Source organism: Heloderma suspectum, chromosome 3 (assembly GCF_057233095.1).
Source record: "Heloderma suspectum isolate Gila_16-S chromosome 3, 16-S_ref, whole genome shotgun sequence".
NCBI classification, from domain to species: Eukaryota; Metazoa; Chordata; class Lepidosauria; order Squamata; family Helodermatidae; genus Heloderma; species Heloderma suspectum.
In genome coordinates, this window is record NC_139460.1 from 236,765,508 (window position 1) to 236,782,835 (window position 17,328).

The 17,328-nt window shown below is 45.6% G+C and overlaps 1 protein-coding gene across 4 annotated transcripts in view; it reads left to right on the forward strand.

The window, feature by feature from the left end:
* C3H10orf90 (chromosome 3 C10orf90 homolog) overlaps positions 1–4,225 on the forward strand; it is a 357,993-nt gene extending 353,768 nt beyond the window's left edge. For 2 of the 4 annotated variants that reach the window (XM_084841445.1, XM_084841446.1), the window contains exons 8-9: positions 892–991; positions 3,308–4,223. In XM_084841445.1, the coding sequence (XP_084697571.1) occupies positions 892–991; positions 3,308–3,346 (139 nt within the window). In that variant the 3' untranslated portion in view covers positions 3,347–4,223. Of the gene's footprint in view, positions 1–891; positions 992–3,307 lie in introns of all 4 variants that reach the window. The other 2 variants (XR_014788775.1, XM_084841447.1) reach the window with 2 other exon arrangements.
* Positions 4,226–17,328: the final 13,103 nt, after the last annotated feature.

Genomic DNA, 17,328 nt, shown 5'->3' on the forward strand with positions numbered 1-17,328 from the left:
CATCCCAGCCGGTTGTTTGCTTTGCTCTTTGGCGGGCCAGCGCCAGCCCATCATATTGCTCTGGAGCTTTCTGCCAGAATAAGTTGTAAAGCTGGTTCAGCCATTTCAGATTCCAATCCCACATAAGTCAAAATGCATTTTTATGTGAATGGCATGCAATGCAGTGAGTGAGAAAAAAAGCTTTCGTGGAAAGCAGCAGGACTTGACTGTTTTCGCTTCTGCTGGCACATGCCTGTCTGAAGGGAAGGGATGGAGAGATGAGACAGGGAGACGAGGTGGTGAGGAAGACTGGTGTAGACAATACTGAGCTACTGGACCAATGGTCTGAAATGGTATTATAAAGTAGCTTTCTAGAAACTCCCATAGGAAGATGCACGTGCCTAACACTTCTGCTTTTTGTATCGCAAGGATGTCTGAAAGGGGAGACGTGCTAGTGGTGTTCTGGGCTATTGCATGTATAGGTACTCTCTTCAATAAAAATTGAGGCCCCTAGAGCTTAGTCGTTAGAGAGACAACCCAGAGAGTCATTGGAAGAGGCAGAGTAACTTTTCCATCCCGCAGCAATGCTGAGTGTTCTCTGCGGGAAGTTTGACATAACCAAGAGATGAAAGTTCCACATTTCCTTAGTATAGATAGATAAGTTATAAGATAGAATTCTATATTTAATAGGCATTTTGATCTGTTAATTTCTTTGTTGTTTTGAACAGTGTTTCCAGCACTGCCCTCTTAAGATGGGGCATGTTAGTAATATCAATAGGAATATAATTACGATATATTTTGAAAGGCACTGTCATATATTCGACACAGAAGGTGTTTTATCCTTCCAGATGCCAATTATGAGTGACATTCAGGAATGATACACTAAGCATAATAATTTTTCATATGTTCCAGGATTTATAATAATCTGCCTGAAGTGAGGAAGAAACAAGAAGAGAAACAGAAACGGGTCATCTTACAAAGCAATAGGATGCGGGTTGAAGTGTTCAAAAAGGTAATGATTCTCCAATGAATGGATTTAATACAAAATGTTGTAACTCATTAAAAAGAGAGGCTGGGCTTCCTTCTGCGTTCTGTCATCCCATATTCTCATACAACATCTGTATCAACAAGCAGGACAACCAGAAGTCCCATTTTTAAAGGTTCCATTTGGTGTTTTCACAGCCTTGGGGAAGGTAGTAGCGTGATCAGAACGTACTGTCTCTTTGGCTGGGGATATATGCATGTGAATAATCTCCTCACCCTGTTGCTATCATGTGCTGGGAAATAAGATATAATGAAATCTTGACAGGGCAGGGGAAGCACATAGACAATGGAAGAACTATTGAGGAGCTGGTAGAGTTTCTTTCCTGCCAAGCACTGGATAAGGGAATGGGGTGGGGGGGAGACAGAGGGAGCATACACCTCTATTTCCATTATCTGTTGCTTTTCCAGTATCCCATCCCCACTACTCATTTATCCATTTATGATTCCTCCCCCCAGTTCATCTTGTTTGTCCATCAAATTAATTATCTGAATTACCAGGCCATTTTTGCCATCTGAACAGCATTTAGCTGTGGTTGAGAAACAACCATTAAATAGTGATTGTGGTGATGGTGTTCCTGTCTCCAGGCATAGTCTTTATCAGGTACCTAGCAAGGAACATAAAAAAGCTTAATTTGTAAGGTCAGACCATTTAGCTCAGTATTATTACTGTACTAACTGGCAGCAGTTTCAGATAGGAGCCTTTCCCAGCCCTACCCGGAGAAGCTGGGAATTCAGCTTAGGAATTCCCTCATGCAAAGCTTGTGAGCTACAGCTACATACCTAAGGTTGGATCTAAGCAGGGATGGTGGAGAATTTCTCCACGAATCTTCGGGGAGCTGAGTGCCGACGCATTCGGCCCTCCGAAAGTGTTGGGGAAATTCTCCGCCAGCCACCCGCCCCACCCCCGGGATGGAACTTACCTTCGGCGAATGTCCCTCTCGGTGGTGGGTCCCGGCGGCGTTTTGGTGGGGGCGGCGGCCGGTCTCCCGACCAGCTGCCACCACCGCCATTACAAAATAAAAAAGTACAGAAAAAAAAACAAAACACCCGTGATAGGCTACGTGATGATTTACGTAGCCTATCACGGCTAGATTTCCAAAGTCAGCCGTGATAGGCTACGTAAATCGTCACGTAGCCTATCACGGCTGACTTTGGGAAAAAAAAAAGTGCGTACGCAAATGGCGGCGCCCCATGGGCGCCGCCATTTGCATTCCTTATTTGGACAGGGGTACTCTACGTAAAGATTTACGTAGACTACGGCGAAAATAAGGGAACACTATTTGCGTTGCCCTTATTTTCGCCATAGTCTACGTAAATCTTTACGTAGACTAGATGTGCCAAAATAAGGAACGCAAATGGCGGCACGCATGGGGCGCCGCCATTTGCGTACATGCTTTTTTTCCCCCCAAAGTCACCCGTGATAGGCTACATGACGATTTACGTAGCCTATCACGTCTGACTTTGAAAATCTAGCCGTGATAGGCTACACAAATCGTTACGTAGCCTATCACGGGTGTGTGTTGTTGTTTTTTTACTTTTTTTTTTCACGGCCGGGGAGACGGGGCGCTCCTCCCCGGCCTGAATTTCGCCAGCGAGGGATGGGGCGCCTACCCCCCCGGCCTGAATTTTGGCTGGGCGAGGCGGGGCGCCTCCCCCCCCTTGCCTGAACTTTGGGGGGAGAACCGAAGCGCCTCCCCCCCACCACGAAGCAAGCTGCGGGACAAGGTAAGTCCCTTTCGTCCATCCCTAGATCTAAGTCCCCCCAATCTTTTGGGTCAGTAGGCACATTTGGAATTTTGAGTCAGGGCACTCTCCTAAAATGGCTGTCATGGAGGGGGGGTTGCCCATAAGATGGCTGCCGTGATGGGCATGGCCAGTCACAAAACTCTTATTTCCAAAAGACAAACTGGTGAATCTAAAAGAAAAGTAACTTGCTCAGGAGCCTAAGTACAAGGCAGAAGTGGAGTCTGAGCTCTAAAACACAAAACAACTTGAACCAAGGTAAAGATGGCGCTGGAGGGCAGTCCTTCACTTTGCAGCATACCAGCAGCCAGCGTCCTAGTGTATTATTATTTTTAATCTTAAGAGATAAAATAAAAACCAGGAGAGCAGGGAGCCTGACAGGTGTCAAGAGAGGTGTCCATGGGCACCACATTGGAGACCCAAGTGTTATGGCATGTGCATGCCTATATCACCTTATCCTCTCTCCCCTATAATGTCTAGTAATACAAAACGTGTGACGTGATAACTTAAGCATTTATTTTTATTTTTGTTTTTCTTGTAGCAATTACTGGACCAGCTTCTCCAAAGAAATACAGAATGACTAAAGGTTCCTGGGCATATAATTCTTCTTGGACCTTGAATGCCTTTGATAATTAAAAAAGCCATACAAACTTAGCATGGTCTTAATTACATTGAGAGTTTATTTGTTTTAACTCTATATACAAAGAAGCTAGCTTACATTTTTCAGAATAAAATTTCAAGTGATTCTGGAAAATCACTGGATTATATTCCATTGGAAATACAGCTTTAAAAATGGTTTTATGCAGTTGTTGAGGCAACAGAGTATTTTTTTTTACTTTTTTAACCATAAAGCCAGCTTTTTATTCATAGATGCATATGTAACTTTACCCCACGCCCCCATAAATATACAATTCCCATGTATTCCACTTACTGATTGCCTTTAAACATAAAACTAGCTCTTTTGAATAGAAGAAAAAATGAATATAATTTTTGTTATAGTTCGAAACTTGCTAAAATGGCACTACTGCCTAATCATTCCTGCAGCAGTTTTAAATTAATGGTTAACATAGCATCAGGCCCAATACTTCAGACCTCCGAAGAACCGTATTTCTGTTTTTATAGTGAACCCAAATAAGAGGTTTACCTGTTAAAAATCAGTATTTGTAACCTAGCTAATAATTCTTTTGAAACATTCTCTTTGCTAAACCATGTAATCTTGCCTGGCTTTACTTGGTATAATGCATTTACAGAAGTGGCATATTTTTTCTAAACAATAAAATAAAATGGCACAAACCTATTCAGTGGTTTTGACCAAGAAAAATGCTTGTGTAAAGATTATATAGTTAAAACGTCTGTAATATTTGCTCCAAAAATATTTAAAATTGTTATTTGTACATTCAGAAAAAAGGAAACCAAGCCTTGTACAAAGAAGAAATAAAATCTAAGTAGAAAAATGTACCACGTTCTGCTGCTTTTATTGGATAGTGTTAATTTCAAAGCCATTGTTACAAATCATAATGAAATTCATACCCTTATGACAGCATAATGGGTTTCCATAGATCCTGATGAGAAAATATTGCCATAGGTTTTCTTCTTCTTCTTCTTGCCTCTGTGTAATATACAATGGATTCTTACTTCACAGTTACTTTCATAATGTGATGGAGGGTATCTGAAAATGACAACACTGCTTCACTCATAGCAGCTGCACTAGATGTCAAAAGTCCATAACTGATCCCTCCTGCTCAGTTGTTAGAACATTCATGAGCCTTCAGTATCATCAATAACAGAGTTTATTGAGTGGGTATTTCAGGAAACAGGGAACTTGTTTTGGCCTTTCACACCTCTTATTTGCTCGTATATTCCGCTCTGTCCTAGATGCTCAGGAGGGGTAAAAATAAAATTAAAATACTGTTCCCCATGACAAACATTACTTACTCAACTTTGGCTGCAAACAGGGCAGGTCCTACCACTGGGCAGAATAAAATGGCCACGTTAGGACGCTGTCATGAAAGGGAGCAAGCTGTTAGTTTTAAAATGTGTATTATTGTATTTCTACTGCCAAGAAGACCAACAGGAACTTGTGGGAATTTCTCCTTCAGGCACCAAGTGAATTTGACTGGCATTGGGTACTCTTCACTTTGACTTAGGGTGGGGCACTGCGGGTTATTTGCTGTTCTGCCTCAGGCAGCAAAACGTCTTGGGCCAGGCCTGGCCACTAAATACCTGCCCGAGCAAAGCTGTCTCATGGTTATGCTGAGGCATTCAGGTTCTTATCAACTTCCACAGCTACAAAAATAAAAGGTCTCTACATTGCCTTGACATTTAACAGGGCATAGCATGTGGGGTTAATAAGACACATTCAACCATGATGGATCATAGTAGACTACTGCAATGCACTCTACATGGGGCTGGCTTTAAAGACAGTCCAGAAGCTGCAGCTGATGCAGAATGCTGTGGCCAGGTTGTTGGAGGAAGCAGCATGAAGGGATCATATCACCCTGATTCTGAAAGCACTGCACTGGTTGCCAGTAAGCTCCCAATCCCAATTCCAGGTCTTGCATATGGCATCTCAAGCCCTAAATTACTTGTGACCCAAGTACTTGAAGGAGCACTTTTCCTGTTATCAGCTGCCTTACATTCTTCAGGAGATACCTTTTTCATTGTCCCACCAGTAGCAGAAGCTGGGTAGGTGGTGACAAGAGACAGGGCGTTCTCTGTGGTGGTGCCCCATATGTGGAACTTCCTCTCTGGTGCTGTGAGGTTTGCTCCCACAGTCCAATTTTTCAAGCAAAGATTGAAGATAGTTTTATTTGTTCAGACATTTAGACTCTGATGTAAAGTTGTTTAATTGTGGCCCTAGCGAGAGTTATTGCTGCTTTTTGTGTGTGGTATTTTAATATATTGTGATTTTAAGGCTGTTATATTATATTTATATGATCTGATGGTTGTTTTGGTATTTGTGTTGTTTGCCACCCCGTCTTCCAGAACTAGAAGAAGGGTGGGATATAAAAATATTGAATAAATAATAATAGAAGCAGGTGGTCTCTAAGGTATAAAGTGCTCAAAGTTTGAACTTTGATTTCTGCCTGGAAAGTTATAGAAAGCCAGCACAGACCTTGGACACTGGTTTCTGGTGTCCTGCCTGTTAGTGGAGGCTGGTGGTTTTGATGTCATGGGGTGGTGAATCCACTCTGGGTTTCAGCACCATGGATCGCTCCCTAGATTCAGCACCTTGAATAGCTCCCTTAGAATTCTGACTGAACCCCAGAATGGATTCATCACCTCACTGACTTCGGAGCCACCATCCTCCACTGCTGCCTGCTTCAGGGGGGTGAACCAGTATGCGTAGATCAATATACATGTCTTAGGATTATAAAGGCAGGAATGAGGGCTGAGTCACACTGAACCTCTGGTAGTATTGACTCCACGCTGACACCTGCATGCATATTTTTGCATGAAAGCACCCACCATCCATGCAATCCATCTATCTGAAAAGAGGAGTAGGCAGGTCACATGGATGAAGCAGACCCACAAATATACAGTGTAGTCATTGTTCCATAGAAACATAGTGGAGGGGTGTTGAAGCCTGAGTTCCACTCAATGCCCATGTCTCACTATGTGTCATTATTGAAGAACCAATCTTGATATTTGCTTGATTCAAAAGATCACTGTGTCATAACTCCCAGTCCTTCCAGCACACACACACTGGCAATCAGACACAGGACACCCAAATCAGTGAGTCTTCTTTAATGCAAGAAATCCCATGGCAAAAGCTTAATGGTTACACTCATCAGAAATTATATAGCTGATGGTCAGTAGCTATAGGATCTATGGAATTCCAGAACAGTCCAAAGCTAAAAACTACAACCTTGACAGAGAACTGCACAACAGGTTTCCCTGTTGAAATCTCTATAGCTCAAAACACAGGGGGAGGGGCTTGGGGCTCCCGGGGCTATCCTTCCCAGGCAATCGAGGACAAGGGTCAGTAACCTGAATGATTCCTGGGGTCACCCTTCCCAGGCAATCAAAGGCACAAATTTCCACAAACAGCACAAGGAATTGGAATGATTCCTGGGGTCATCCTTCCAAGGCAATCAAAGCGAAGAGTTCTAGAAAAGGCCCAAACAAATCCACACAGAGAGATACTTCTTCCAACCTAGAACCTTCATTGGTATCTCCGCGCTACATGGTCGAGGCTTATTAAGTCCTAGAATAAGCTGACATAAGCAGAGAATTGCACGCCATAGCTTTCGCTTTGGTAACTCCGCGCTGCATGAGTCCAGGTAGAGAAAAGTCCAAGAGACAGGATCAAACCCAGCCTGCTGGCACTCTGGGCTGATGGCAAGGAAGAGACAAATTCTGCAGCAAACAAGAGTTCAAAGTCTGTGAAAAGCATCATGGTACTTTTCATGGCAATCCAAAGTTCCAGTTAGAAAGAGAGTCCATATGCAGAGTGCCTCCCATGATGGTAGATCCATCAGATGATGGTAGATCCAAACAGAGCTGGTTTGGGGCAATGAAGACAAGAATGTTCCTAGAAAAGGAATATTCCTCACCTTTGCGCCATCTTAAAAGGTGGAAAGCATGACTGTAAGACACCTCCTCTGGACCGCTTACAGACAAGGGCTTTTAGCCTTTCAGCAAGACCTCTGTCCAAACAGGACATCTCTGTTCAGCCCTCTAGCGTTGACGCTTCAACCTGGGTGACCTTTCTGCAAACTCCATCCCATTTCTGTCAGGTTCTCATGGACAGCTTCCTGTCTCCCCCTCACCAAGGCTAAACCAGCAAGTGGATGGGGAGTAGGGTGAGAACTCGGCAGAGAGAAACTCACACATATTCTGACATTGCACAGGCTGAACAGGCCCAGACCCTTCCAGACTACTTCTGATCAAATCCTAGCTATAAACTACAAGGCCCACTGTAGTGCTGAAGCTGACACACTGCTTATTACTAGACAGATGTAGTGAAAGAGCCCCTGGGCAATGCACTGTTGCAATGCACAATGATGGGTCTGCAAGAATCTGAAGAGTGCACCTTCAATGATCAGGAAATTTGGACCCCATCAGTGGCAGGTCCCCAACAAAACTATCAGGCCTATGCATAACTACCTTTTGGTCTGAATTCAGTTTTAGTAGGTTCATCAGTATCTTGGTCCTAAATGCTGCTAGATACTACACAGTAATTAGGAATACAGGCCTGGTAGGACAAGGAAATAATGAGCATCTCTACACCAGCCTAAAATCCCACATTTAAAAGGGGGCTTTTGGCTTCCATTTTAAATGCAGGATCACAACAGACTCCCTTTATATGCTCTTCCTTCCCCCCACCCTTTTCCCCCTTATCTGAGTCTTTCATATGTTTCATTATACAGCTACTGGATGGTGCTGTGGTCTAGCTCCTCTTATTGTGGTTTTTCCTCCTTTCACAAGGGAACTCAAATGGAACTCAAGTGTGGTGATTTGATAGCTCATTATCTCCTATCTTTTAAAAAATGGAATCAAGATCATTTAGTGCAGGAGGCGCCCTGGAAGTTGACGATGTCATCTAAAGGACCTGCAAACATCTGTGAGTAACCAATCTCAACAGCAAGATAAAAGCTTCATGTGAAGAAGCCCAATATAATAAGAGAAATAAGCATTGCCCCATATAAACACTGGCTGTGGAAACAAGCCCATAAGTAATACAGAGAAGACTCCTTCCTAGAAGCCGCAGTTGCGCTTGCAAATTAGTATACCAGGGACCAGTTCAGTAATTGGGGAGTTAATGGGCAGAATCCAATGGGGTGCTTTCACCCTGCCGATTCTCTTACACCCCACCAATTATGTTGCGCAAGCGGCCCCAACCACTTGCGCACTGTCTATTTAGTCTTTGGGGGCAACTCGAAATGAGCGGAGATGTTCGTTTCTGGATGGAGGCAGTTCAGCAGAGCTCCACTGACCTGCCTCCTTCCAGAAACTAGCATTTCTGCTCATTTGGGGACTTCCTCTAGGAAGTGCTAAATCTCCCCCTGTGTAAGCACTGGGTCCTGCTTGTGCAATGGAAGCAGCAGGACGGACCGGGACCCACCGTTGGTGGAAGGGAAATGGCAGGGGCAGAAATGCTGCCATTGGCCACAATCCAATGTCAAGATTTTACAGTGTGGCCCCCAAAGGTTCCATCTCTACTGACTTTTGTTTCACAGACTTTACCAATATTCTCCTTCCTGTTCATGGGAGATTTTTACAACTACACAAGTTGACTCCAACTCATTCTAGAGGATCAAGGGTTATTTAGTCTACGGACGTTTGAAGTGACATAGCATTTTGAGAACTGCTTTGAAATTTTTCTTAAATGCTTTCTGACATTCATCTCTTTGCTTCATTTAGATCCATATATATATCAACAGTAATTTTCCAAGTGTAAGGATAAAATACATGGCAATTTGAAATGAAAAGTCTATCTCATAATATGTTTGGAATATAGTTAGCAAACAGCATGCCTGAGGCAAGTCATTGGCTGGAAACAATTGATAGGGTATGAAGACATGTTTTGGAGGGGAGGAAAAATATTCTGTAGCAGACCTAATTTGTCTCTGTAATATTTTTGAAAAGAAAATATCTTTCATTATGAGCCTGACAGTTGCTCTGTTTCTCCAGATTGGCTGCTGTAATAGAAAAAGGGCCTTTGGGGAGAAAGCTAGTTCTTCAGGATGGCTTCAAACACTGGTGCATTTTTTGAGATTCTTTGGGACTAATAATTGTTTCAGGAAAAACTCTGACACAGAGGCTAAGGAGCAAACAATTACAGGTTGTTTTGTTGGAGCTTCAGAATAAAAGAGAGCTCTGTTCACAAAATATTATTCCAAAAATTTAAATTGCATAGCCTTGCACCTGTTAGAGCAATAGAATCATAGAATAGTAGGGTTGGAAGGGGCCTATAAGATCATCGAGTCCAACCCCCTGCTCAATGCAGGAATCCAAGTCAGACAGAGCATCCTTGACAAATGGCTGTCCAGCCTTGTCTTGAACACCTCCAGTGTGGGAGAACCCACCACCTCCCTAGGTCATTGGTAACATTGTCATATTGCTCCAGCAGTTAAGAAGTTTCTCCTGATGTTCAGCCAGAATCTGCCTTCCTGTAACTTGAACCCATTATTCCATGTCCTGCACTCTGCGATGATCGAGAAGTGATCCTGACCTTCCACTCTGTGACAGCCTTTCAAGTACTTGAAGAGTGCTATCATATCTCCCCTCAGTCTTCTCTTCTCAAGGCTTAACATGCCCAGTTCTTTCAGTCTCTCCTCATCGGGCTTTGTTTCCAGTCCCCTGATCATCTTCATTGCCCTCCTCTGAACTCTCTCCAGCTTGTCTGCATCCTTCTTAAAGTGTGTTGCCCAGAACTGGACACAGTACTCCAGATGACGCCTAACCAGTGGTGAGTAGAGGGGAACTAGTACTTCCTGGGATTTAGAAGCTATGCTTCTATTAATGCAGCCCAAAAGAGCATTTGCCTTTTTTGCAGCCACATTGTTGGCTCATATTCAGCTTGTGATCTACAACAGTTCCAAGATCCTTCTCGCTTGTAGTGTTGTTGAGCCAAGTATCACCCACCTTGTAACTGTACATTTAGTTTCCTTTTTCCTAGGTGCAGAACTTGGCATTTATCCCTATTACATTTCATTCTGTTGTTTTCTGCCCAGCGCTCCAGTCTATCAAGATCACTTTGAATTTTGTTTCTGTCTTCCAAGGTAGCTGTCTTTCCAGCTATCCCGCCCAATTTTGTGTCATCTGCAAATTTGATCAGCATTCCTTGCATCTCCTCCTCCAAATCACTAATAAAAATGTTGAAGAGCACTGGACCCAGGACTGAGCCCTGTGGTACTCCACTTGTTACCTCTCCCCAGTTTGAGAAGATCCCATTGAGTCTGTTTCCTGCCTCCCAGCTGAGCAGAACAGAGCAAGCTGCTCCAGCTGGTTCAGGGACTACAGAAGCAAGCAAGCTCCCAGAGAGCGAATGACCAGAGTGAGCAAACAGGGGGAGCAAACAGGAGATGGCCAGGGGAGTTGCAGTGGTAAAGGAGACAAAGAAGACAGAGGCTAAGAGGTAAGTGGGCTGCAGGAAGCCCAGGGGGATGCCCTTTATCCTTCTGAGTGGCTGTGAGCTCACCAGGTGCTTCTGAGAGCTCCAACTGAAATGGGTGTGTGTGGCCTGAGTACTCCTAGCAGCTGAGTGGGCAGGAAGCTTCAGTCTGTTTCCTGCCTCCCAGCTGAGCAGAGCAGAGCAAGCTGCTCCAGCTGGTCCAGGGACTACAGAAGCAAGCAAGCTCCCAGACAGAGAGTGGCCAGAGTGAGCAAACAGGGGGAGCAAACAGGAGTTGGCCAGGGGAGTTCATCAGGGGAGGTCAAGGGGGAGGCCCCTAACATTTTTTTTTAACTAACTTTTTTCCATTTATTTGTCTTGTAACACACACTTCCACACCAGTGGGACTCTGCTTTTAACCTCTACTGAGTAGAGGAGCAGGCACAGGCTAGTCTAGAACAATCACAAAGCTAGACACAAAAAGGGAAAAGAGGCAATGGAAGGACAGGACTCTCCAGTGGTGGTGACCTGCAAGGTGTGTGCAGTGTTTGTTTTCTTGCCTGAGAACAACATGGCCTACACCTGCAACAAGTGCAAGTTGATCACGCTGCTGGAAGAAAAAGTAAGTGGACTGGAGCAGCGACTGTCGACTCTCCGGGGAATAAGAGAACACGAAGAGTCCTTGGACAGAATGCGGGAACTACAGCAGCAAAGGGAAGACCAGAAGCTTGAAGAGCAACAGCAAGATGAGGCAGTGGGAAATGCTGAGGTGAAGAAAAATGGAGTAGAGGATACTCCTTGGAAAAGGGTGACTGTTAGGAGAAGAAGAACTAGACACCACTCTGCACCAGTGGAAGCAGTGGAGCTGTGGAACCTATTCCAGGTACTTGCGGATGAGACTGGAGGACAGCCTGCAGAGGAAGAATCACAGGGGAACCTACATGAGAGTGAGCAAGAGGCTGAAGGTCAGTCAAACAGAGGCGATGAAACCCAGGCCTACCACAAGAAGAAGAGAAGAGTGGTAGTAGTAGGAGACTTCTTGCTGCATGGGATCAGACCCAAGTATGTCGCGAAGACCCTTGGACTTGCCAGGTATGTTGTCTCCTGGGAGGATGGATTAGAGACGTGACTGAAAGGTTGCCTGCACTCATAAAGCCCACTGACAGGTATCCCTTTCTTCTTATCCATGTGGGAACAAATGATACCGCCAAGCGGAGCTACGAAGAAATCACATCAGACTTTGAAGCTTTGGGAAGGAAACTCAAGAACTTTGGGGCCCAGATAGTTTTCTCATCCATCCTTCCAGTAGTCAGAAGAGGGATAGAAAGGGAACGAAAAATACTCCGGGTGAATGACTGGCTATGAAGGTGGTGCCGATGAGAGAGATTTAGGGATGTACGAAAGTCCCTTACCTGAACCCGAAGCTTGATTCGCGGTGGGGGGGAGGTGCTCTGTCCCTCCCCCCGAAATTCTGGCCGGGGGGGAGGCGCCCCGTCCCTCCCCCCCAAAATTCTGGCCGGGGGGGAGGCGCCCCGTCCCTCCCTCCCGAAATTCTGGCCGGGGGGAGGCGCCCCATCCCTCCGGCCGCGAATCCTCCTGTCCTGCCAGGACGCAAATGGTGGCGGCCGTAGCCGCCGCCGTTTGCATCCCTGCAGTCAGCCGTGATAGGCTACGTAAATGTTTACGGAGCCTATCACGGCTGAGTGAGGAAAAAAAAACCCCGCGTGTATTTGCGTTCCCCTTATTTTTGCCGTAGTCTACGTAAATGTTTACGTAGACTACACATGCCAAAATAAGGAACGCAAATGGCGGCGCCCATTTTGGCATGTGCACATTTTGGCAAAATAAGGAATGCAAATGGCGGGTGTTTTTTTTCTTTCACTCACTCAGCCGTGATAGGCTACGTAAACATTTACGTAGCCTATCACGGTGTTTTTTTTAAAATCTAGCCGTGATAGGCTACGTAAATCTTTACGTAGCCTATCACGTTTGTTTGTTTTTTAACTTGGAAATGGCGGTGGCGGCAGCCGGTCGGAAGACCGGCCGCCGCAACCGCCGCCGCCAAACAGCTGCCGGAGCCGCCGCCACCAGGGACATTCGCACAAGGTAAGTCCCGTCCCGGGGTGGGGGGGGGGCAGACCATTTCTCCACCAATTTCGGGGGGCCAAATGCGCTGTCATTCGGCCTCCCCAAGATTTGTGGAGAAATTCTCTGACATCCCTAGAGAGATTTGGATTCTGGGACCATGGGCTATACTTCCTGGAAGATGGGCTGTTGGCAAGGGATGGATTGCACCTCACAAAGGATGGGAAGAATGTGTTTGGCCACAGCATGAAGAACTTCATCAGGAGGGCTTTAAACTGAATCCTACGGGGAAGGGAGATGTAATGTTGGGAGTAACAATGGACGTAGGCGCATGCACTACAATGGAGCGAACAGCTCTGATAGTGCCCAATAATAGTCTTCAGGCACATGTAGGAAGAAAGCCAGACTATGAAGCACATGGTCTTCGATGTCTATATACTAATGCCCAGAGTATGGGAAACAAACAGAACGAACTTGAACTCTTAATACAGGAGGGAAATTATGACTTGATAGGTATAACTGAGACTTGGTAGGGTGACTCTCATGACTGGAATACAGCAATTGAAGGATATAACTTGTTCAAAAAGAACAGGAGGAACAGAAAGGGAGGTGGGGTTGCACTGTATGTGGAAAATACATCTCTCCGCACAGAAATACAGGAGGATGAGCTTGGTAGCCCCATCAAGAGCATCTGGTTCAAAATAAATGGAGCAAAGAATAAAAGGAACCTGGTGGTTGGAGTCTACTACAGGCCACCCAATCAAGGAGAAGATGAGGATGAAACTTTTGAAAAGCAAATAGCCAATGTTTTAAGGAAGCATGATGTAGTAGTAATGGGGGACTTCAATTTCCCTGATATTTGTTGGGAGACAAATTCTGCAAAACATGGCCCCTCCAGGAAATTCCTGACTTGTGTGGTGGATAACTTCCTCCTACAGAAAGTAGAGGAAGGAACTAGAGGATCAGCTATCCTTGACTTGATCCTAACCAACAGAGATGACTTAGTGCATAAAGTAGCAGTTACAGGAACTCTGGGGGAAAGCGACCATGTTGTACATGAGTTCTTGTTTCTAAGGGAAGCAAAAGCCAAGTGTAGTCAAATGCGTACCCTGGATTTTAGGAAAGCTGATTTTAATAAACTCAGAACAATGATCAGTCAGGTCCCATGGCAAGCAACGCTAACGAGAAAAGGAGTCCAAGATGGGTGGGAGCTTTTAAAAAAGGAAGTTCTCAAGGCATAATTACTAACAATTCCAACAAGAAGAAAAGGTGGAAGACAACAGAAGAAGCCAATGTGGCTTCACAAAAAGCTTAGGGATGACCTGAAAACAAAAAAGGACACATATAGGAAGTGGAAAGAAGGCCAAGTAACAAAGGAAGAGTACAGGCAGGTAGCACAGAATTGCAGGCATGGTGTCAGGAAGGTTAAAGCTGAGAACGAGCTGAGGTTAGCGAGGGATGCTAAAAGCAGCAAAAAGGCTTTCTTCAGCTATGTGCATAGTAAAAGGCAGAGGAAAGAAATGGTTGTTCAGCTATTAAATGAGGATGGCAAAACGATAACAGTTGACACAGAAAAGGCAGAGGTGCTCAATTCCTACTTAGGCTCAGTCTTCTCCCAAAAGAGGGTCTATGACCCCCCTGGCAAAGGCGAAGTACAGGCTGATGGAGCAGGATTGCAGCTTGAGATTGATGGGCATATGGTCAAGGAACACCTCATTACTTTGAATGAGTTCAAATCTCCAGGGCCAGATGAACTGCATCCTAAAGTAATAAAGGAACTGGCAGAAGAACTCTCAGAACCGCTGTCTATTCTCTTTGAGAAATCATGGAGGACGGGGGAAGTGCCAGATGACTGGAGGAGGAGGGCTAATGTTGTCCCTATCTTCAAAAAGGGTAAAAAGGAGGAACGTGGGAACTACAGACCAGTCAGTCTGACATCAATCCCTGGGAAAATTCTGGAGCAGATCATAAAGCAATCCATCTGTAAGCACCTTGACAACAATGCCGTGATTACTCGAAGCCAACATGGATTTGTCAAGAACAAATCCTGCCAGACAAATCTGATCTCATTTTTTGATCAAGTCACCTCCCTTGTGGACCATGGGAATGCTGTAGACATCATATACCTCGACTTCAGCAAAGCTTTCGACAAAGTGCCCCATGATATCCTGATGAGCAAACTAGCTCGAAGTGGGCTAGATGAAACAACGATCCGGTGGATCCACAGTTGGCGACAGAATCGGACTCAAAGAGTGCTTATCAATAGGACCTTCTCAAACTGGGGAGAGGTAAGGAGTGGGGTACCGCAGGGCTCAGTCCTGGGCCCAGTGCTCTTCAACATTTTTATGAATGACTTGGAGGAGGAGGTGCAGGGAATGCTGATCAAATTTGCAGATGACACAAAATTGGGCGGGATAGCTAATACTATGGAAGATAGAAACAAAATTCAAAGTGATCTTGATAGACTGGAGCGCTGGTCAGAAAACAACAGAATGACATTTAATAGGGATAAATGCCAAGTTCTGCACCTAGGAAAAAGAAACCAAAAGCACAGTTACAAGATGGGGGATACATGGCTCAACAACACGACAAGCAAGAAGGATCTTGGAATTGTTGTCGATCACAAGTTGAATATGAGCCAACAATGTGATGTCGCTGCAAAAAAGGCAAATGCTCTTTTGGGCTGCATTAATAGAAGCATAGCTTCAAATCCTGGGAAGTACTAGTTCCCCTCTACTCAGCATTGGTTAGGCCTACTCTGGAGTACTATGTCCAGTTCTGGGCACCACACTTTAAGAAGGATGCAGACAAACTGGAGAGGGTTCAGAGGAGGGCAACAATGATGATCAGGGGACTGGAAACAAAGCCCTATGAAGAGAGACTGAAAGAACTGGGCATGTTTAGCCTTGAGAAGAGAAGACTGAGGGGAGATATGATAGCGCTCTTCAAGTACTTGAAAGGTTGTCGCAGAAAGGAATAGGGATGTACGAAAGGTACTTACCTTTCTGCAGATTATGCTGATGCTGGGGGGGAGGCGTTCCGTTCCTCCCCCCCCCCGGAATCCTGGCTGGCCGGCTCCACTCCGCAGCGATTCTGCGGAGCCGCCGGCCGGCTCCGCCAGCAGCCGGACATCCGGCCGCTGGCTAGCAGGGATGCAAATGGCGGCGGCCGTAGCTGTCGCCGTTTGCGTCCCTGCAGTCAGCCGTGATAGGCTACATAAATGTTTACGTAGCCTATCACAGCTGATTAAAAAAACCAAAAAAACCGCGCGTATGCAAATGGCAGCGCCCATGGGCGCCGCCATTTGCGTTCCTTCTTTTGGCGCGTCTTAGTCCATGTAAACATTTACGTAGACTAAGACGGCGAAAATAAGGGGAATGCAAATAGCGTAGCATCTACGCTATTTGCATTCCCCTTATTTTCGCTGTCTTAGACGTGCCAAAATAAGGAACGCAAATGGCGGCTCCCATGGGCGCCGCCATTTGCATACACACGTTGTTGTTTTTTAATCAGCCGTAATAGGCTACGTAAACATTTATGTAGCCTATCACGGTGTTTTTTTTTAATCTAGCCGTGATAGGCTACGTAAATCTTTATGTAGCCTATCACGTTTGTTTGTTTTTTACCTGGAAATGGCGGCGGCGGCAGCCAGTCGGAAGACCAGCCACCGCCGCCGCCGCCACCGCCGCCACCGCCGCCAGGAAGATCCGCCTAAGGTAAGTCCCGTCCCAGGGGGGGTGGGGGGGCGAGGGCCCGTTCCGCCACCAATTTCGGGGGCCAAATGCACTGGCATTCGGCCTCCCCAAGATCCGTGGCGGAACTTTCGTACATCCCTAGAGAGGAAGGCCAGGATCTCTTCTTGATCATCCCAGAGCGCAGGACATGGAATAATGGGCTCAAGTTGCAGGAAGCCAGATTCCAGCTGAACATCAGGAAAAACGTCCTGACTGTTAGAGCAATACGACAATGGAACCAATTACCTAGGGAGGTGGTGGGTTCTCCCACACTGGAGGCGTTCAAGACGAGGCTGGACGGCCATCTGTCAGGGATGCTCTGACTTGGATTCCTGCATTGAGCAGGGGGTTGGACTCGATGGCCTTGTAGGCCCCTTCCAACCCTACTATTCTATGATTTTATGATTCTAAAGCACTCTTTGAGTCCAATTCTGTAGCCAACTGTGGATCCACCAGATCGTTGTTTCATCTAGCCCACTTTGAGCTAGTTTGCTCATCAGGGTATCATGGGGCACTTTGTCGAAAGCTGAAGTCGAGGTATATTATGTCCACAGCATTTCCACAGTCCACAAGGGAGGTTACCTGATCAAAACATGAGATCAGATTTGTTTGGCAGGATTTGTTCTTGACAAACCATATTGGCTTCGAGTAATCACTGCATTGTTTTCAAGGTGCTTACAGACT